Genomic DNA, 21,794 nt, shown 5'->3' with positions numbered 1-21,794 from the left:
TGGAGCACCAGTGGGACAGAGGCTTTCCCACTGGGTTTGGTGGAGCACACTGCAGGTGCATGGCTCTTCACTGACTTCCTTGTTTCCATAGCTTGCTGCTGCTTCTCCTGCCTCACCTTTTGCTCCCTTGACAGCAGCATCACTTGTCCTTGCTCCATCTTTTACTTCCCACTCTGGGGATTTACCTGGCTGTAAACTGGTGGTTCCAGATCTATTCAGAATAGGCCATCTGCAGCAATCCTTCCCAAATCCTCTATTGAACACCACCAAAACCTGCAGCCAAGGGCTGGGACTCACTACAGCATCCCTATAACATAAGCACCAGTACCTGCAGCACAGTGATGCTCCTCTGGGACACAGTGCTTCCCAGCAGGGTGGTGGCTTGTGGAGATGGCTGCACACTTGTCTATGCTGGGTTGTACTGGGATGGCTCTGGGAGCTCTTTGTGGCTCTGTGAGTTAGACCCCAGCAGAAGGGCTGTGTCCTGTGTGCCCCACAAGTGCTGTGCTGCTAAAGCCCAAGTGATGCCCTGGGCTGTGCTGGCAGCCCCCTAATTGTGTAGATGTGGCAATGGTGGTGATTTAGTTGCATGTCTCTTGTGGGGTTGCATGGACAGGGATAGAGCTGAGGGAAAACTCAGGTATAAATGGGAACAGGGCCCAGCTCCATCCCTTCGCAGCACTCACCTTAGGACAAATGTTCCAGCTTCTACTTTCGCCTATGGGAATCTGATGGAGACAACCTCAGGGCAGGGCTGTTGGTGCTGACCCTGCTCAGGGGGGTGCAGGGCAGGGGGGAGGCTGGTGGCAGTGTCCATAGGAGCTGGTGTGGCACAGCGGGATGCTGACCCTGGTTATTGCCAAGCCAGCTCTTGAGTGGCTGCCCCATGTCCATACACATCACTGCTCTCAAACCAAACCATTGCTCAGGAAAGCTCCATATTCACTCCAGAAGTTAATGCTGCCTTTTGGTCCTCCCTGTCAAAGACCCCTTTCCCTGAGGATGCTCCCTTCTCTCTCGGCAGGATGAAGAGAGCCCAGTTTGGCCCCCACGACTGGCTCTCTCTCCCTGTGCCAGCTGGTTCCAGTTGGCTACTGGTGGATACTTTGGAACCGGAGACTGCGTATCAGTTCAGTGTCTTGGCTCAAAACAAGCTGGGTACCAGCTCCTTCAGTGAGGTGGTCACTGTGAACACTCTAGGTAGGTCCTCCATGGGCACAAAGGGAGGGATTCAGGAGGGCTATGGGGATGTTCTGTCTGATGGTGATCAGCAGCAGTAGTTTGAGGGTTCATAGAGGGTCCTAAATGATGCTTTTGGGCTTTATGGGATGCATGGGGCTCCTTAAAGCTTATCCTAACAAGCAGTGCTGGAGAGCTGTGCTGCACCAGTCACCTTTCAGATCTCTCTTAAGTTCAGCTGAGATCAGGAGGGATTAATGGAGCCCCAAATCACTTGTGTGCAGCTCAGCTGGAGCTCTCACGTGCTGGTACCTGCTTTGGAGCTGTCTCAGGCAGTGATGGGAGGAAGCAGAAGGTTTTCTAAGGCCTTTCTCTTGGATCCACTGCATTGTTAGTCCTGCTTTTTGGAAACACACTGAGATGAGATGCCTCAGATAGGCCTGAAACTCCAGCAAGCTGGGAACTGCTGCTGCCACAGTGCTCTGTCTGCCCTGATGGGAGAGCATCCTTCATCTCGCCCCATCTCAACGGTGTCCCTGTCCCATCTGCTCTGTCCCCAGCATTCCCTGTAACAACTCCAGAGCCTCTGGTGTTGGTTACCCCACCGAGGTGCCTAACAGCCAACCGCACACAGCAAGGCGTCCTCTTGTCATGGCTTCCTCCTGCTAACCACAGCTTCCCCATCGACCGCTACATCATGGAATTCCGCGTCGCGGAGAGGTGGGAGATCTTGGATGATGGTATCCTGGGCACCGAGAACGAGTTCTTTGCCAAGGACTTGTCCCAGGTAAGCTGGGGCTGCCCACCCCATATGTATGGTGTTGTGCTGTGTGCTGCAGCTCTGGGGATGCTTTAGGGGTGGCTCAGGGTCTTCAAGGAGCTGGGCCAGGTTGGAGGCTGCAGTGAGGGATCTGATGGATGTTCTTGGTGTTTCAGGATACCTGGTACGAGTTCCGTGTCCTGGCGGTCATGCAGGATCTCATCAGTGAACCCAGCAACGTTGCTGGTGTCTCCAGTACAGGTAAGGGGTGGTTTCTTCTTCTACCACAAGCATCTCTGCTTCTACAGGTAGCAGAACTTGCTCCTGACGCTGAAGGGTGGTTGTGTGCTTTTGCTGTGGGCTGACTGCATGGTTATGGTCAGTGTCCTGGGAATGTTGCTGGCCCCATCCGTGTTTGGATGCAGATGGAGCAGCACTGGAGTGGGTTAGTCCTTCCCCAAGAGCATTGTGTTGCAGTGTGGCAGCTCTGCAGGGTGCTTGGAGGACAAAGACCGGGCACAGTGCAGCCTGGAAATGGGAATGGAAGGTGCAGAGAGGGAAATGTAGCACTGCAGTGCAGAGATCCAAGGGATAGAAAAGCCTTGGAGCTGGAGACTGCAGCATGCTGCAGCTTCTGCATGGACCTGCATCCCAGTCCAGCTCAGATGATGCTTCTGGAGCAAGGGGCCAGGGGAAGGCGGTGGCGATGGGAAAGGCAAGGGGGAGATGGGGATGCAGAGAACCCTGGGTTTATGGCTCTGATGGAGAAGCCGAGCAGCAGCACAGCTCTGCTGCGGTCTTCCTCTGCCCCCAAGTGGTGCTGGCACAGTGAGAACCTGCCTGCTGCAGCCTGCCTGCTTCTCTGCTCCTGCTTCTCTCGCAGAAGCTTTCCCATAGGGTTTCCAGTGCCTGCAGAATGTGTGTGTGCTCTTCCTGGCTGGAAGCAGTTGCTCCAGGCGGGAGCACATTGCAGGAGCACTGGGGCTTGTGGCCTCTTCCTTGGGTGTCTGTCAGCTAAGGCAAAATGGCTTTTTGCTCCTGTGGGCACCCTGTGCCAGCACCTCAGCACCCTCACAGGGAGGAGCCTGTGCCTAAGAGCTCATCCCCATCTCCTCTCTGGCAGGTTAAAGCCATTCCCCTTGGCCTGTCCATACACCCCTTGTCCCAAACCCCTCTCCAGGTTTCCTGCAGCCCCTTTAGGCACTGGAGCTGCTCTCAGGTCTCCCCTTCAGGAGCCTTCTCTTGTCCAGGCTGCCCCAGTCCAGCTCTCTCAGCCTGGCTCCAGAGCAGAGCTGCTCCAGCCCTCGCAGCATCTTCATGCATTTATATGGTGCAGGGTCACCAAATCCCTTGTCAGTGTCCTGCAGCAGCACTGGATGCTCAACCTAGGGGGGGCTAATGGCCAAGGAGGTGATCCTGCCCCTCTACTCTGCTCTGGTGACACCTCATGGGTTGGACAGGGCTTAGAGCAAGCTGCTCTAGTAGAAGGTGTCCCTGCCCATGGCAGGGGATTAGGATTGGGTGAGCTTTAAGGTCCCTTCCAACCTGAACCAGTCTGGGATTATCATCCCTAGTACCAGTCACCTTCACAGTTGCTGTGATGGGTCCCTGGAGAAGACAGCAGTGATTGTGCATGACACCCAGTTGTCGTGGTTTCCCCCCAGACGTATTCCCTCAGCCTGACCTGACGGATGAAGGTCTAGCCCGCCCGGTGCTGGCTGGCATCGTTGCCACCATCTGCTTCCTGGCTGCTGCCATCCTCTTCAGCACACTCGCCGCCTGCTTCGTCAACAAGCAACGCAAACGCAAGCTCAAGCGCAAGAAAGGTGAGCCCATCCCGTCTCATGTGCTTCCTCCCTCCTCCTCCTCCTCCTCCTATGTTGTGTTGTGGTGGTAACCGTCTTCCCTGTCTGTCTCTTCTTCCGTGCGTGCGCGTCCTCAGGTGAAGCCCTGACTTCATCCCTCGTCTGTGCCTGAAAGAGCCCGTGGTCGGGAGCGGGAGAGGCAGGGTGGGTGAAGAGGAGACACAGGAACTAGCCTGGTGATAACTCCTAGAGATGGGCTTTAGGGTTGGGGTGTTGAGCCCCTCTCCTCCTCGAGGTCCCATGGAGCTGGGCTCTTTATCTCCTTTCTGCCCAGCTCCAGTGCCCCACATTACACTAGAGAAGACCCCTGCAATAGAGACCCTGCTGCTCTGCTTCCCAAAAGCTGGGGCCGCAGCCACCATACAGGAGTGGCTCATAGGGAAAATGGTGGCTGGAGAGCCAGGAAGGGCAGCAGCTCCTTTGTCCTGGAAGATTAGATGACCTTGGAAGGTCCCTTCCAACCCATATGATGCTATGAGCTAAGATGCGGCAGCAGGATGGGGCAGGACCCTGTGACGGGAGCTGTGTGTTGTCAGCAACCATTAAAGCACTGGAGCACTGAAACCTTGGTCTCTTGTTGAGTGTCTTTTGTTGTCTTGATGTTGAGTTTGTGTTGTCTCTGCCGTGTTGCGCCTCCTCAGCGTTCTCTCTTCTTTCCCCTTTTTATTGTCTTCCAGACCCTCCTCTCTCGATAACCCACTGCAGGAAGAGTTTGGAGTCCCCGTAAGTATCTGTCTCAGATGCGGCACCAGGCTGTGGGTCTTCAAGGTGCCTCCTCCCTACAAGTTATTGCAAAGCTCAAATGGAAAATGTCTCACCTTGTTTGCTCCTGACAAGTGGTTTTGGGTGTTCACTGAACTTGTGGGAATACAACGGGAGCCAAATGGGCTTTGGAGCGGAAAAGAGGGACAAATGCAGCTAAGTGATGACCCCGTTGGATCTGTGAACACTGACCAAAGCTGGAGTAGACTGATGGAACTCAATTTCACACCCAGCTTGAAGGGGCTCCTTAGGAGAAGGGTTATCCTGCTGCATAGGAGTCCTTCGTGCAAGCCCGCTGTAGGTTTTGGGTGATTCTCTGTTGATTTTGGTTTTACTTGGGAAATTCAGGGAATCTTCCACCTGCATCCTTTCTTTTCCCATCAGGAGTGCCCTGCTGAAGCCTCTTCCCACATGTGCCCCAAGGTGGTGGATTGTGGTGCTTGCAGCAGCCATAGCTCCTTTCAGAGCCATCAAAAGCATGTGTAGCTGCTAATCAGCAGGAGCATCTTCATGGGAGTCAGATGTGGACACCTCATGCTTTGGCTCCTGGATCGCTGTAAAATGTCCCAGTGCTGGTGGATCTTAATCTGGCTTTATTTTGGTTCATCCACTGCACTGGAATAACCATGCCTGGGCTGGCTTTGTTGGATCTGCTGCCTTTTGCCTTTCAATCCTGTTTGTCCGAGGCTTTCTGGATAGGGATGAGTGAACTATTCTGATGCTCTCTGCCTTTGAGGCTCTCAGCCTTAAGTTGGAGTGTTGAGAGTGGAGTAGAAGGTTGGTCTGAAATGATCCATTAACATCTGCAAGTGAGATACTGAGTTCTGCAGGAGGGGAACGTTTGCCTGATGTCCCTCTCAGGGGCTCTCTCTGTGTTGATAGCTCAGGTGGACATAGGAAACCTTTGGAGGAGTTGGAAGTGAGCTCTGGATCTGTCTTTTGACCTGCTGGGGCTATGGAGCTGGTTACAGGGTGTTGGTGGAGCTGGTTACAGGGTGTTGGTGGAGCTGGTTGCAAGGTGTTGGTGGAGCTGGTTGCAGGGTGTTGGTGGAGCTGGTTGCAGGGTGTTGGTGGAGCTGGTTGCAGGGTGTTGGTGGAGCTGGTTGCAAGGTGTTGGTGGAGCTGGTTGCAGGGTGTTGGTGGAGCTGGTTGCAGGGTTTTGGTGGAGCTGGTTGCAAGGTGTTGGTGGAGCTGGTTGCAGGGTGTTGGTGGAGCTGGTTGCAGGGTGTTGGTGGAGCTGGTTGCAAGGTGTTGGTGGAGCTGGTTGCATTGGTGAGGGTACTGAGCTCTCTTCCAGCAGAGCAGGATGATGAGCAATGATGGGCATTGCTGCTGGTCCTCTGGCCAGGCAAGACTTTGCCATCCTGGTTTCTCCGAGCGGTTCCTCTTTGGAGAGCTGGTAGCACTTTGTTCTCTGGATCCAGCTGGTGGTTCTTCTGCGCGAGGAGACCTCCTTTCCCCTCCGGGTGACAGTCCCCTCTTGGTTTTTCTCCCTTGTGGTCCAGGTTGTCTTCCGGCAAGGTGAGTCCCGAGAGCATCCGCACGCTCCGTCCCCCTTCGGAGTCCTCTGACGACCAGGGCCCGCAGGCCAAGCGGATGCTGAGCCCCACCAAGGAGAAGGAGCTTTCCCTTTACAAGAAGACCAAGCGAGCCATCAGCAGCAAGAAGTACAGCGTCTCCAAGGCGGAGGCCGAAGCCGAGGCCACCACCCCCATCGAGCTCATCAGCCGCGGGCCGGACGGCCGCTTCGTCATGGACCCATCGGAGATGGAGCCCTCCTTGAAGACGCGGCGCATCGAGGGCTTCCCCTTCGTGGAGGAGACGGACATGTACCCCGAGTTCAGGCAGTCGGACGAGGAGAACGACGACCCCGTCGTCCCCACCTCCGTCAGCGCCCTGAAAACCCAGCTCACCCCTCTGTCCTCCAGCCAGGAGTCCTACCTTCAGCCACCAGCATACAGCCCCCGGTTCCACCGGGCGCTGGAGGGGCCCGGCGCCCTGCAGCCCACCGGCCAGGCTCGCCCACCAGCCCCACGGGCTTTCCACCACCAGTTTTACGGTTACCTCAGCAGCAGCAGCCCCGGGGAGGTGGACCCACCACCCTTCTACATGCCAGAAGTCAGCCCATTGAGCTCGGTCATGTCCTCCCCACCGCTGCCCCCCGAGGGGCCCTTCGGACACCCCACCATCCCCGAGGAGAACGGCGAGAACGCCTCCAACAGCACGCTGCCCCTGGCCCAGACACCTACGGGGGGCCGGTCCCCTGAGTCGTGGGGCAGGGCTGAGTTCCCCTTTGGCAGCCTGGAGCTGGCCCCTGCGCCGTTCCCCCCCCAGCTCCAGCCCTGCGAGGGGGGCGAGGGCACCCAGCCCACCGGTTGCCTTCCTCGGGGGCCACCCCCTTCCTCCCTTCAGGTGGTCCCCGCATCCTACCCGGGCATCTTGCCCTTGGAGGCACCAAAGAGCTGGACCGGCAAGTCACCCGGCAGGGGACAGCCTTCTGTGCCCACCACCACCACCAAGTGGCAGGACAAACCTATGCAACCCATGGGATGTCAAGGGCAGCTAAGACATACCAGCCAAGGTATGGGCATACCCGTGTTGCCTTACCACGAACCGTCCGAGCCCGGCGTTCCCAGCGGCACAAGCACATTCAGCCTGGATACCAGGTGGTACGAGCCCCAACCCCGACCTCGGCCAAGCCCTCGGCAGGTCAGGAGGGCCGAGCCCAGTTTACATCAGGTGGTGCTACAACCTTCGAGGCTTTCTCCTCTGACCCAAAGCCCCCTCAGCTCCAGGAACAGCTCCCCGGAGCTGACCGCCCGTGCCCGGCCCCGGCCGGGTCTCATCCAGCAGGCTGAGGTGTCGGAGATCACCCTGCAGCCCCCCACGGCCGTGAGCTTCTCCCGCAAGTCCACACCATCATCAACGGGATCCCCGGCTCCCAGCAGCCGGGGCGACAGCCCCAGCTTCCGACCCACCACCGCCTTCACCTCCCTGGCCACCGCCGGCTACTCCGCTTCCCAAGGCTCCTCCTTGCCCGTGGATACCATGGATGTTTTCGGAGACATCCCTTCTCCAAGGAGGGCCGACGAGGAGATCCTCCAACCGGAGCCGACATCCACCACGGTAGCTGCCACGGGGTAAGTGTGTGAGCCCCGTGGTGCCTCCCCCCAGCCCCTTCCCTGCTTCCCTGACCCTGCCTCACCCATTCCCTCCGATTCCCTCCCCGCCATCACCATCCCGACTCGTAGGGACTCTCTTGGGCGTGCTGCAGCATCCCTTTTGGAGATGGCATCTCGCGGGCTTTGCTAGGAAGAAGCTTGGTGGCACCAAGGGGTTGCATGGCCACTGCCCAAGAGAGCTGGGGTTTAGGCGACCTTCCCAGTCGGAACGCTTGCCTCCTCCCTGGCTGCTCCCTTCGGAATGTGGGAGCGCCATGAGGACTATGGGCTGTCTACCAGGCACGCAATGACCTGGCTCCCGGCTCATGTAGGTAAGTGTCCTGGTGTCACTGGCGGTTGTTTCCTCTTCTAGCTGCTGGCTCTTGGCTTTCTTCGAACGTTAGGGCCGCCGCCGCCGCGCCTCTGTCTTCCTTCCTCTTCCTCTTCCTCCCCGCGGAGCCTAGAGAGCTTTAATGCATGACACGGTCACCGCCCCACCTGCAAAAGGGATGCTGCAGCCCCAGGACGCGGGCAGGGAGAGCTCGAGGACTTTTAGCCACAGCAGCAGCATGTCAGGAGAGGAGGACATAGAAACAGTAAAGTAACCCCAGCGGAGATCGGGAGGCTGCCGGCACGCTCAGATCCTGCCCTAAGAGAGGGATGTGGCTGCACTAGACAGTAGCGGCTGGTTTTCCAGGTACCAGGGTTGCTCCAGGCAAAAAGCGTCTCTCTCTTTCTCCTTTTCTCTCTGTATTCCTCCTCTTTCCCTCCGTCTTTCCCAGCTCCTCAGACCCCGTAGCCGTGCTTTCGTCCCATCCTTTCGTCTCGCTTCATTTTGGCTTGTTGTCTGCCGGGGTTTGAACCCCCTTCCTCTTGTGGCAGAGAGGACTTGGGGGGCCGGGGCACCCAGCCCCACGGAGCCGGCGCGGTCGGAGGCGTACGGAGAAGAGGAATGTGTTTTGGGGAGGGGGGAGGCAGCGTTTCACCACTTCCCACATTTCACTCCCTCCCTCTGGTACCTGGAAGCGTTATGGCCTTAGAAAACCCCTCTGGCACTGCGCAGGGGGAAGGATGGAGGGCTCGGGGGAGAGGATGGGGAGGGAGAGGAGCTGAACGAGGCTGAAATGACTTCTGTGTGCCTTTTGGGAAGCACAGCTCCGGAGTGATGCAGTTAAGCATCTATAGGTCCATGTCTCCAAGCCAGGGCCGCCCTAAGGAGAGCCAGCTCCAGGACAGATCCGTGTTAGAGCCAGCACTGTTGTCCGTGCTTTTACGCAGTGTATCCATTCGCTTCGTTGAGTATTGTTTTGGTTTCTTCTTTGTTTCCTTTCTTCTTCTGTTTCTTTCCCCCTTTATTCTCCAGCCTCGTTTCGTTTGTGGTTTTCCGTTTGGTTTCTTTCCCTCCTTTTTTCCTTTGGAGTTGTTGACGTGCTGATGTGTTGCGGAGCTCGGCTCCTTGCGGGTGTTGATAACTGCTTTGTTTTTGATTAATCTCAGCTATCTGGGCAGTGTTGTCGAGACAAGCTTCTCCTCAGCTCAATAGGTAAGGGTGATCCATGTCCGAAAGGATGGTGTGGGCGCTGTGGAGGGTGGCTGGGAGCGGGGCATGAGAAGGGGGACACGGAAGGGGCTTTTCCAATACCATCTCTTCCTTTAAAGGGGAATAAGGAATCCGAAAACACTAGGAAACACCTCTGGACACACAGTCTCTGTGGCTTTTGGGTTTCCCTTCCCAGCAGCGCGCTGCTGCTCCCCTGCCTTTGGGCTGGAGAACCCGGTGGTGGCAGCAATGTCTTCACAACGGAGTTTGGGATGAGCCAAGCTGTTGTCTTCCCATGGCCACCATTCCTTTCCTGGAGGATGGCACCCTCGACCCTGGTGTTGGTTGTGTAGTGTTAGGGAGGTGTGTGCTGAGGTGGGGTTGTCCGGATGATCCAAACCAAGAGGAGTTCAGGGCCACCTTCTGAAACCAGGTAGAAGGCACAGCTGGAGCAGACAGTGCTCTTGGAATAGGGTTCCATAAAGTAGTCTCCAGTTGCAGTCCAGGATGTGGGGAATTTTGTTCCCAGCAGTACCTGGACCTGTTTTGTTTTTCCCAAGTCCCCTCAGTGACGGAGAAGGGGAGAACCCAAGATGGACTGTGTGGCTGGCATTGAGGTGGTTCCTCATTCCCATTGGGAAACCTCGAAGACTTCTGATCCAGCTGTAATTAAACAGCCCTAAGCAGATCTCGGAAGACTCTTCCAAGAGAGAGGCCCTGTTTCCTTGATGACTGTGGGCACCCCTGGGACTGGGATGGAGTAATTGGGAGATGGCTTTCAGACCTTAGAAGCAGAGAATGTCACTAAAACTGCTAAAGGCAAACGGGACCACGCAATTCCTGACCACAAGGATTAGGAATGCTGACCCCTTTGGCTGTCACCCAGCCTGGTTAGGAAAGGAGAGGTTGGATTGCACATGATGGGTCAGTTTCTAGGGCTTGGCTGTGCCCAGGCTTCTTTAGCACAGGTCTTACAAAGCTTTTCTGCCTTGGATGGACAGAGTCAAGGTCTTGGCTGATGCTCTTCTAACACCCCTTATCAGGCTGGAAAAGAGCCTCATGAGAGAGAGATGGGACTGGGGACATGTTTCCAGGAGAGGAGAATTCCTCCAGCTGACCTGGAGGGTTGTTCTGGGGTGGGCAGAGCAGGAGAGGTGAGGAAGGAATATCTGGTCATGGTGAGGGGAGCAGGTACAGGATGTGTGCTCTGTGGAGGAGCCGTTCTCTAGTTTGTGCCTTGCGGCTTCCAAAGCTCTGGAGTGATTGGCCACCTTCTTCTGTTTTCCCTTGCTGATCCCAGAGCAGGGTATCCCATGAGGAGCAAAGCTGGGACCAAGCCTTGGTGAGATCTAGATCCAGACTTCTGGAGTAATAAGGAAGCCCTCAGTGAGGATGTGGCTTTCACTTTTCTTTCCCTGTGTTGCTTCCCTGCTCCGGGAGCATTAGGGACACAAGTAACATGGCTTTAATAGAGCAGAGGTGGATCCAGGCTGGTTTGATAGGGCTCTTGCACAGATCCTGGTGGACTCCTGTCTCCAGATGCTGTGGGCTGATGGGTTTTTAGGAGCAGGGTCACATTTCCCAGCAGGATGCTTCCTGAGGAGCAGCCATGTGTCTTATTCCAAGATGCTGTAGGGGACTGGAGCTGCAGGAATCATTATTCCCCCAAAAGGGGAAGCCAGAAGGATAAATCTCCCTTTAATAAGCAAGGAACCCTGTAAAGAGCCCAGCCAAGTAATTTCTTGATGATTTGGGGTCGTAAAATTGTCAGTGCATGCAGAGCACAGGGATTTCTCACCAGACCAGCCGGATTGCTGTACTGCAGTAATAAAAGCTGAGGGGAGGAGATGGAGAGGCCATTCCTTGGGGGTGCACCATCCCTGGCAGTGTTCAAGGCCAGGTTGGATGGGGCTTGGAGCAAGCTGCTCTAGTGGAAGTTGTCCCTGCCTGTGGCAGGGGGTTGGGACTGGATGATCTTAAGGTCCTTTCCAAACCAGTCTGTGATTATATGGTTTGTGGGCTTGGTGATGGTTGCAGCACGGGTGGCTTTTCCCAGGGTGAAGGGCAGGGATAAATAATGCCATTCCCGAGTCAGCACAAGCAGTTTTCCCATCCTCTTCTCTCCGGATGCATCTCCTAATGGGCTAAAGCGGGGCTGTCGCCTCCGTGCAGAGGGAAACCCAAAAACCACAGACAAAGCACCAAGCACCCATGCCCCTCAGCACCACAGCCTGCCCTGGCTGATCCCTTCAGGCCCCCCCTTTTCCAGGGCAGTGCTGCTGATGCCAGGATTTGGGAAGCTTGGCCATGGCGTAGCGTTGAGTGACGAAGGGACGTGGGTGCCAGGTGTGCGGGAGGAGGTCACCCCTCGCTCCCCGCTTGAAAGAAACCAGGTTCCCCTTTAAAGACTGTCCATGTGCTGCTCCTCTGCATGTGTTCCATGCCTCCTCCCGCTTGGAGAAGTTGTGAGTCCGCTTGTCTGAGTGCGTTCTTTTATTTCTCTTTTCTTTCTGGATTATTACTATGATTTCCTTCTTTTCAGTCTCTTTTAAGTTCCTTCTATATTTTCTCACTCCCGTTTTTCATTTCTCTTCCTCTCTTCCCTTGCCCCGTGACTTTATTCCCCCCTCTTCCTCTCCAGTCCAGCCCCTTTTCCCTCGCCCTCTCTCCTCTCCCGTCAGCATGGTGAAGTCCGTTGTGTAGATGAGTTGTGGTGTCTGCAGACCTGGAGAAGGGGACATCCTTCTCTGGTGTATTCCCAGCCTCTTCCTCCCTCATTGTGGTGCCTTGGCAAGGGGCCATCACCGCTGTGTTTCTCTAGCGCCTCTTGCGCCGAAGGATCTCAAGTGTTGTATGACGGCATTCCAGGATGGAGGCATCGGCCTCGGGACAAGAGGGGGCATTGCAACTTGCAGGACATCTTATTGGATCATGCTGGACTTTGGGTGTGAGATGGAGCCTTGAATTGAGCTCTTCATCTGAGGAGGATGAAGGGTTGAAGAACGTGGTGGGCTCTGGTCCAGGTGGTTGCTCTGTCTGGTCCAAGTGGATGCTCCATCTGGTCCAAGTGGATGCTCTAACATGTCCAAACTATTCCTGGATGTCAACATCTTGACTCAAGGAGAGGAGGAGACAGGGAATTTGTATTGGGACCTCCCCAAGGTGAAATACATGTATTGTGCCTTGAATCTGCTGGATTCTTCCTTTAAATGGGTTCCCCATTTTGGGTGGAAAGAGGTTAATGATGCTTTCATGGACCTTTTCCCTTGTGTCTTTGCCTCATATGTGGAAGGAGGTTTGAAGAAGAGCAGCTGAGATGTGTGTTGGGTTGGATAGCTCTTTTCTCTCATCTACCTCCTCCTGTCCTGGGGGTCTCTGAGCTCCCTCAGCACCTTTCTGGTCTCTCCAGTACTTCCCTGTCTATGCAGTTGAGACCCTTGCTCATTCAGAAGGGTTGTCTTTTGAAGACTTGAGAAAGCTTCTGCTCTGGGTGTTAATGGTGCCTTGACCTGGAATTCACGTGTGCTTCCTGAAGCTCCTTTCTTTGGCTCTGCAGTGGAGAATGTCACCCACCTTCCTGAACCTCATCATCATGTGTTCAAGAGACTTCTGGTGCATGGGCAGCTGCCCAAGTTATGAACTCTGTGGGCAGGAACAGACTTCTGGCTGAGCTTAAAATGCAAATGAATGTAAAAGAATTGGAGTCCTTGGAAGAAATAAAGGGTGGGTAGAGCAGATACAATTTGGCTGGTGTGTAGCATCGTCTCGTCCTCCTCTGTATCTCTTCCTTGCCAGAGGTCAGACTATTTATGGTGACACATGGGTTCAGCTGCTTATGTTTGTGTGTATAAATACAAGCCCAATTATGGAGAACAAGTGGAAATGAGCTTCAGGCAATTTCCTCCTAATCCCTTGCTTAAATCTGTCTCATTTTGTCAACGTGCCACAGGAACATCTTCTTAGAAGGAAAAAGCATGGAAAGAGCAAGAGCCTTTTATAAGTTGGGCATTACTAATAGCAGCAAAGTTGTCTGGGTGATAGGAGCAGGCAGTAGAAGGCAGAGATGCTGATGGGCACAATGGTGGTACACATGGGAGATGGAGTGGGGCTGGAGCAATTGAGGTCTCCATTAGCCAAGTACCTGCATATATGTATAGTGCAAACCAGAGAATGGTGGATGTAAGTGGGAAAAGCCTCTTATTGTCTATTCAGGAGGGAATTACTGCAGGAAGTCCCATGTTGTTGGCCTTCTGGGTCAATGTGGTGTTACTCTGAACCATCCTATGTGTGTGGTGTACAGCCCAGTGGCTGTTGGTGTTGATGCAGCTCAGTGGGTAATGCCCCAACGGAGCTTGGAGCTGCCACTTGCAGCATCTGGTTGCCCTTGGGAAGATGATGTTGAAGAACTGCAACTCTTTGGGCTCGTAAATGTCATCTTTCCTATGAGGGAAAGCTCTCGCTTGGATCCAGCCAGCAGCTTGTCTGACGAGTTGCTTCATCTTCTGTTGACGTGCTGCTCTGCTGGGAGCTGGAACAGAGGCTCTCCAGGAGCATTCCATGCCTTGATGTTGATGGGAAACATGAAAAGCAGCTCTTCATACCCAGTGTTTGGGTTTCTGTTGCATCTGCTGTGCCCCAGCTGCTGCATCAATTCGCGCTGCGCTTTTCTCACTGCTCTCCAACGCGGCTGGAAGATCTGAGAGGCTTTGCAATCACATGTGCCTTCAGAAACCAGCTTCAAAACCAACCCCTCCTGCTCCTCAAGGGGAAAAAACCCTTGGGAGCTCTGCCTGTGCCGCTCCAGCTGAAGCATCAGTCTCTTGGGATCTCAGACATGAAGTGTTGCTGGCATATTAGGCTCCACAGCAGTGGAAGACTTGCAGAGGAAACCCTGTGGGTGTTTTCAGGACCTGCAAGGCTCCTCCTGAAATCTAATGGAGATGAGAAGCTTCAAACACATCACAGGGGGATGTGGTCTTGTACCACAGCTTGTGCTGGGGCTCTGTGCCTACCCATTCCCTGCTGCTGGCACACACAGTTTTGGCGATGCTGGATGGGTCCCATCTTACTGACCCACCAGGAAGATTTCATCCACAGCCTCTTAGGGACAGAGCAGGAGTCTGGATACACCAAGGCAGCTCCTCCACATGCTGCTGGGTGCAGGGCATGTGCCCTGTGGGGTCTGCTGATCCCAACCCCATCACAGACACCTGAAGATGCAGGAGTTGCCATGCTCTGTGTGGCTGTTTGGAGAAGGTTTGGTCATTGAGCTCCAGTTGTGTGAGCAGCAGTGTTGGGTAGCACAGGCTTGTTTGATGCATGCTGGTTTCAGTCTCCTCTCTGGAGCCTGGCTTTGAGCACTGGCTCTATTGTGATGAAGGGTGCTTTGTGGGTGCTTTCCCTGTCACTCTGGACACCTTGCATGCAGGTTGCTCTGTGACGACTCGAGTTGATCCCAGGTTGGTACCTGTGTCCTCAGGCTTCTCCTTCTGCAGGTATTGGTGCAACATCGAGGGTCCTGAAAGTAAAATAGAAGAGGGAAGGAGATGGGAAAGCAGCAAGAGGGGGGATGCTGGGATGTGTTATAGGCAAGACCTGGGCTGACTTGTCCAAAGGGAAAGGTTTTCCTCGCTATCCTGCTGACAGCAGTCAGCTTTCCAGCCCTTGGGTGGGAAAACAGGTACAGTGAAGAAAATAGAGCAGAAGATCCCTTTGCAAAGGGGAGACCACTTAACCTTGAGCTGATTCCAGTAGAAGAGTTACTCAGGGGCTGGAGCTGGACAGCTATCACTTACAGCTTCTTGCTGTCCTGCAGGAAATGCCTGTTTGCAAATCCCCTCCTTGTCCCTCACGGTAAAACATCACCATTCCAACACCCTGTCCCACAGGGCAGGAAAACCCAGCTCTGGGTGGGAAAGGAGTAGATGCTCCCGTGCTGTTGCGTTTCTGTTGTTGCTTATAGCAGGGACCTGGGAATGAGGTTCCCGGCTGTCAGCGTGTGCCCTTCATGTCCCTGTCTGTTGTGTGGCACTCAGTTATCCCGGCTGTGGGAACAGGGCCGGGCAGGATCCTGCCTTCCTGCTGCTCGTGGTGCTGATGTTGTCCACCATGAGTGGCTCGTGGTGCCCGTCTCAATGCTGCCGTGCCGCTTCTGCCTGTCTTCTTCCTCTCTTTCCATCCCAAGGGGTTTCCCCCACCGCTTCCCAGCAATACCTTATCGGACATAGGATCTGCCCCGTCCTTTTTGGTTTAGCTGTGCTGGCATGGCAGGCAGGTGAGCTGGGGGTGCTGGCAACGCTCCTGCTGGACGTTGCTGATGGGACTGGCAACGTGCAACGTGGAGATGTCAGGGGCCGGCGAGGCCCCGGGTTTCTCACCTTTTCCTTTTCCATGGCACAGCTGGCTGGGGTCAACCGATCCCGCACCGGGGACATCCAGAGGCTGGAGCATGGCCGAGAGCCACTGACAGTGCCTGTCTGCTTTTTGCTCCCTAGAAACTGTCCATCTCCGCCCAGGGACGCTGCTGCACCTGAGAGGCTTGAAGCTCTGAAATACCAGCGGATAAAGAAGCCCAAAAAGTCATCCAAGGGCTCCTCGAAATCCAGAAAACAATCCAGTGAGTGTGGTCCCCATCAGCATCCCCTCTGCGCTCCCATGGGCAAAGCCCAGGCAGGTCCCTGATGGCTCCAAACCCATCCCTGGATGATGCCCTCAGCCCCTATCCCTAAAGGGATGTCTCCCTTGCTCACCCTGTCCCTGTGCTGCTCCTTCCTGAGTTCCATGCATCTCCATCCTGGTTTGGATGCTGAGTGTTAATTTTCCATGATGCCCTTCTCATCAAGTGATTAGATTTAGGGCCAGGCTTGTTGTAACCTCTCTTACAGCATGCAAAGCACTCTGCTTGCTGCTGGTGCTGCCGCTGGTCCCATCTATCTTGGGTGTCAGACACTGGAACAGGCTTCCAGGGAAGTGGTGGAATCACCATCCCTGGAAGTGTTCACAAACCATGTAGACAAGGCCCTCAGTGACGTGGGTTAGTGATGGGGAATGGTTAGACTTGATCTTAAGGGTCTTTTCCAGCCCAGCTGATTCCATGCTCCTATGACTCCATGCTTCTCTTCCCCCGCAGACGGCTCTGCCTCCCAGGTTCAGCACCTTCCCAACTCTCAGGTACTGTGGCCTGACGAAGCTGTCTGCCTCCGCAAGAAGAAGAGACACCCTCGTCAGGACCCCTTCGCCCGCCTCTCGGCGCTGAAGGACGACCTCTGCCACCGGCAGCTCCCTGAAGACCAGACAGCCATCCTCAACAGCGTGGACCACGATGACACCAGCGGCCACGCCACCTTGCTTTAACCTAGCACTGGCCCCATGTGCTTAAACAGGATGGGGTGGAGGGAGCCAACATCGCGCCGCCGGGGGATGGAGGTGATGGGGGACATGGTGGGGGACGCCCCTATGCTGGTGGCTTGTGGTGGGGATGAGCTGGGGGCATCTTGGGGCAGGATAGGGGGTGGAGAGGATGCCTGGGATCTGCTTCTCCCCCACTGCTCCGGATGGCTCTGGTGGGGTGGGAAGGGGGAGGCGTTGCACCTCGGTTTCAGGAAAGATCTTTAGGCTTAAAAGGCATCGATGGAGCTTTTGGCATCGCTTCCATAGTGTGAGGTTAGGGAGGAAGTGTGGGGTTGAGCAGCTCGATCGCTGGAAGAAATTAAATGGCACAGGGTGTAATTGGTTGACAAGAAGCCAAGAACCCGGCCGGGAACTGGTAATCCTATGAATCTGATTATGATAAAACCATGACCAAACAATCCCAGGAAAGCTGGAATTGTGAAAATTGCCCTGCCTCCCCCTTCCCAGCCTCCTTTTGTGTGAAGATAACAGCAGCAAAACCATCTGTGACATCTTTCCTTACCTGTCTTTGAAAGGGAAAACCAGAAAGACCCTGAGCCTTTGAACTGGTCTGAGATAGAATCCCAGACTGGTTTGGGTTGGAAAGAAAGCTCATCCAGTTCCAACCCCCTACCATGGGCAGGGACACCTTCCACTAGAGCAGGTTGCTCCAAGCCTTGTCCAGCCTGGCCTTGGACACTTCCAGGAATGGGGCAGCCACAGCTTCCTTTGGCAGCCTGTTCCAGATGTGAGGAATCACCATTTCTATGTGTGTTTGAACGTTGTTAACGTGTGTGAGCATGCAGGTATGGGACTGCTGTGAACCAAGGGTCTTTGCCCCCCAAGTCTGGTGTCCCTTGGCTGTGATGAGGGTGGTTTTGATGTATTCTCTCTGACACTTTGTGTTATCACTGGTACACTCAGTGCTATGTAGTAATGTGATTTCTTCCTGCGGTAACGTCTGTAATCCTGACTCACAACTGCCAAACAGGGGGGACACAGGCATGTAGACCAAGGGGGTTTGGCCATGGGGTCCCAAAATCCTCCATCAGCAGATGCTGAACCCCCTGCAAGCAGCTGGAAAACCCCCCAGCTCTGCAGATGGAGATGGATGATGGCTCCTTGGACCATCTATGTGAAGCTAAGCCCGGCCTTTCGCGTCGGCTTCAAACACATTGCTGCTGGTTTCCCTCTTTTCCCCCACTTCTTTCTCCTGCTCCAGCCTGGCCGTGGAGGCTGTGAGCCCCACCAGGGTTGTGTCCTTCCCTTTGCTCCATCCGAGACCTGCTGTTCCCCTCTTGGTGATGCTGTTGTATCTCTTCACCAGAATGTATTTCACCACACATAGGGGTAGGTTTGGCGGCTGGTGGTTTTCTGGATTGCACAGGCCTTTTGTTTTCCCTTTAGCAGGAAAGGTGTAGCCTGACTCCGAGAACAACCGGGCTCCCTTTCCTGCTCTGCCTCCACTCTCTGACTGCGTGGCCTTGGGCAAGTCACTCGACCTTTCTGTGCCTCAGTTCTCCCATCTGTAAAATGGGGATAAGTCATATTTGAGCACTTTGAACAAGCACTTTGGTCACCTCCAGACTGCAAGTGCTGCCTAGATGCTGAGTGCTAATACCAAGTGATCCCTCCCTTTAAGAGATTTAGAGGTGTTGGGGGGTTTTGAAGTGGTAAAATCAACCACTGCATCCAGATTTGCACACTTCTTCCTCTGAGTGCTAAACCCTCCAGCCTGCCTGGGAATAAACCACCGAGTGTTTCATGTGGATATTCTTGCTTCCAGCGGATTCGGGCTGTCTAGAAGAAGCATCAGGAGAATCCAGGAGCCTTTAGGCATGTTTTCTGCCCCAGGCTCTCCATTTGCATCCGAAACTTTTGTTTATTCCCAGGTAGAATTGCCAAGAGATTCTCCACAATCTCGCCTTTAATTCTGCTTTGCCTTGGTTATTGCTCTTGCTGCTGGTTGAACCTCCAAGGGCTTAGATGTTTGGACAAAGACGTGAGCTCTCAGCTGGGATACAGCACTCCAACCATGCCACATTCCCTGGGAGCTTTTAGGTTGGAGTGTATTGATCCTCCTGCCTAGAAATACCTGGGTTTGGAGGTTGTGCTTCCTCTTCCAGCAGGACAATCAGCTCCCTGCGACCCCAAAAGGCAGAGCGCTGTGTCTTTTCCAGTCTCAAAGCCCTCACTTAGGTTTGAACCAGTTGACAATGAATCCTCTAACTCGATAACGTGATATCTCGGAGCTTTAACATCGTTGTAGGTGGTCTTCAAACCGTGAGCAGGTGTGTCTTGGGAAGGAGGGAGGGTGTTGTAGGAATGCCCTCTCCTTCCAGCCTCCACTGGGGCTTTCTATTGAGTACGTGATGTTAAGAACCTCAACTATCAGAGTGAGAATTCAACCTCGCTAACGGTATGACTGCCGATTTCTTTGCTTTGAGTGTGTTTTTAGGGGGTTTTCCCTAGAATCCGCTCGGATCTGAATTGATTTAATGCCATTCACCCGCTCGCCAGCGGGAACACTCTGCCTGGGTAACTTCAGCTCGCCGGCAACGTCAGTGGGCTGCTCCTGATGGACAGGTGACAATGGGGGCCGGGGGGAGGCTTCGTGCTGACCTGCTCTTCCTTTTGCTCTTGTTGCCTCAACCTCTCTAATAGAAGGTTGGGTGTTTTTTTATCCTTTGAGTGCTTTCCAAGCTGTTTATGACGCCCGTTCCTATGGGCAAAGTGATGTCTTCGGGCTCTTGAGGTCGCTACCTCGGGACTGTGCCCCTGTCCCGTCTTAAGGAGCTCTAGAGGCTTTGGAAGGTTGATGGAGCGCGCCGGCTTGCTGGGTCAGTCTGTTTGAGAGTTGTTTTCCTTTTGCAGGTGTTTTGAGCCACTGGGCCCCCTGCTTTTCATGGTCTTCGACCTTTAGAGGCTGGAGCTGCAGCCCTCTCTCTTTCAGCCATGCTGCTGGAGTGGGAAATCCCGCCCGGGCGCCTCATGGAAGCGGCTCTTCCCTAAAAACCATCCTTAACTCCTTTCCCTGCTAGACCGAGCTACTTCCAATAGACTCGGGCTGTGCTTTGGCAGACGGGCTCACCTCTTGCTTTGGCAACCTCCTGGCTTCTCCCAGCCCTCTGGTTTCCCCTTCTCTCCTCCCGCGGACCTGGGACATCGAAGCTGTGTCCGACGATGCCAAACGCTTCCCCCATTTCATCCCTGTTTGAACTCCGTTTCGCTTTGGTGGTTTGCAAACACAGCTGCTGCTGCTGCTGCTTCATCTCCTTCCTTTCATTTTTCTCCTTCATGCTGCAAAATATATCATGGTTTTTATCTCCCTGGGCCCAACTCTCTTATTTGCTAAGCTTGTCGGAGGTAGACGGCTCTCCCTGTAGCAGTAAGCACACGATTCCTCCTTGCACGTTCTGAACTCGATGCATTTCATTAGGTCCTTTGGCAAATCCTGGGCCAAAAGTGAAGAGATGCCTCTGAATCACAGGAATATTTGGCCCTGGGTTCCACCCAAGGCATCACTGCAGTGGGCACCAACCTGGCTTTAGGTGGTTCCTGCTGCGAGGTGGCCATGGTGGGGATGCTCCGGTGCTGTTCTCCATCACCATCGGGGTGCAGGATTCGGCTGCCGGGTGACACCGAGAGGTAGGTACGGGAATGTTGCTGAGATCCGTCGGGAAGAGGGGGTAGTTATGGGATGCTGTTCCTCACACCCTCTCCATCAATCCTGTGCTGTCCCATTGCTTTTCCAGCAGGAGCTGCTGAGCAATCAGCCATGGATTTTTAAGTTGACTTTGCCATGCACACCCACTGGTGGTCTCGGTTTTGCAACGTTGGCATGAAGGGAAACGCACGTTGGTGTAAATGGGAGAGAGGGGACGTTTATGGTCCGCTTATGGGGCCCTGTTTCTGTGCCTGCTCTTAACTGCCTCCACAGGAAGATGGAAGGATGGAAGGTCTCAGGGTCTCTTCCCAGCCCTGCCATGGCCCTGGGATGTGGAGACCGTGGCAGGAGTCATGGTTCTGTGGCCTCACTGGGTCCATGTGTAGGTGCTCCCTGAGCAGAGTGGTCCCCATGAGCTCAGGTGATGGTTTTCCCAGGGTAGGTTGCTTACTGCTGCTGCTGTGTGTTGGTGTGATTTGGAGGCTGGGTTTGGTCACTGATGGGCTCCAGGTTGCTGATCTGGTGGTGTATCCTCAGTACCACCCTTCGGAGGTTCAGCCCTTCCTTTGGAGGTGATGGTGTTTGGATATATGGATGTATAAGGAATATAAAGGGAATATCAACTTTGCAGGCCCTACCTCCAGGGTTGGAGGTGTGCTCTCACAGCAGGCGTAGTCCTGCAAGGCTTAGTGATGGCATCTGGGCATGGCACATGCATTTGAGATGTGCTTGTCCCTTGCAGCCTGTCTTTGGCAGTGATGCAGATTTGGGAGTTCTCTGGAGCCCTGGGTTGGTTTCTGCTGTGGTTCTTGGGTTGGGGTGTTCTTCAGCGAGGCTGGGCCAGCTGCTGGCTGCCTTCAGGCATTTCCACGTGTCCCATGTGGCAGAGTCGATGCTTTTTGTGGCAGGAAATCTTTCCAAGGAACTGGAGTTCAAACACTGTATATATGAGCTATAAATACATAGAGAAGCATAGGACAAAGGTAGATGTATGCAGAAGTCCAATAGATTTGCATGTTGGGGGTATGTTTGTCTTTAGGGGAGAGTGTTTAGAGCCGTCCTGCATAGGGGGGGGATTGGGATGGACAAAGCTGAGTGGAGGGGTTAGGAGCAACGGGATTTGGGAATGGACCAGGCACTGCAGCCCTGCTGCACACAACCAAATCCTGCTTTTGATACTCATTACCCCCCTCCCCGTTTGTTTTTGGTGCTTCATTTATTGTATGTGGCTCACCCCAGGCCGTGACATTGAGAATCAGGAGTGCCAGGTCCTCCCCATGGCATGGGAAAGGGCCATCACGTTGGTGCAGTCGCTTAAAGCAGAGGCAGCACCACGCAGGAACCCTTCCCTTAGGTCCCTCTAGATGCTGCTCTCCGGTTACTGATGCGGAAGCATCTGTTCTTCCCAGAAAAAGCGTGAGTCAGAAGGGATGAGAAGGGATACGGCTAAATTTGTCACTTGGGATGAGGA

General features: G+C 54.4%; 1 protein-coding gene across 6 annotated transcripts in view; it reads left to right on the top strand.

Annotated features, from left to right (window-relative positions):
• Positions 1 to 16,693, top strand: part of IGSF9B (immunoglobulin superfamily member 9B) — a 37,615-nt gene extending 20,922 nt beyond the window's left edge. For 5 of the 6 annotated variants that reach the window (XM_034069600.1, XM_034069599.1, XM_034069597.1 and 2 more), the window contains 8 exons: positions 1,025 to 1,200; positions 1,740 to 1,966; positions 2,116 to 2,200; positions 3,604 to 3,765; positions 4,482 to 4,527; positions 6,072 to 7,706; positions 15,762 to 15,883; positions 16,397 to 16,693. In XM_034069600.1, the coding sequence (XP_033925491.1) occupies positions 1,025 to 1,200; positions 1,740 to 1,966; positions 2,116 to 2,200; positions 3,604 to 3,765; positions 4,482 to 4,527; positions 6,072 to 7,706; positions 15,762 to 15,883; positions 16,397 to 16,620 (2,677 nt within the window). In that variant the 3' untranslated portion in view covers positions 16,621 to 16,693. Of the gene's footprint in view, positions 1 to 1,024; positions 1,201 to 1,739; positions 1,967 to 2,115; positions 2,201 to 3,603; positions 3,766 to 4,481; positions 4,528 to 6,071; positions 7,707 to 9,224; positions 9,271 to 15,761; positions 15,884 to 16,396 lie in introns of those variants that run through there. The other variant, XM_034069601.1, reaches the window with a different exon arrangement.
• Positions 16,694 to 21,794: the final 5,101 nt, after the last annotated feature.

Source organism: Melopsittacus undulatus, chromosome 15 (genome assembly GCF_012275295.1).
Source record: "Melopsittacus undulatus isolate bMelUnd1 chromosome 15, bMelUnd1.mat.Z, whole genome shotgun sequence".
In the NCBI taxonomy this organism is placed as follows: domain Eukaryota; kingdom Metazoa; phylum Chordata; class Aves; order Psittaciformes; family Psittaculidae; genus Melopsittacus; species Melopsittacus undulatus.
The sequence above is the reverse complement of the archived record's forward strand: the minus strand, read 5'-3'. Positions and strand labels throughout refer to the sequence as shown.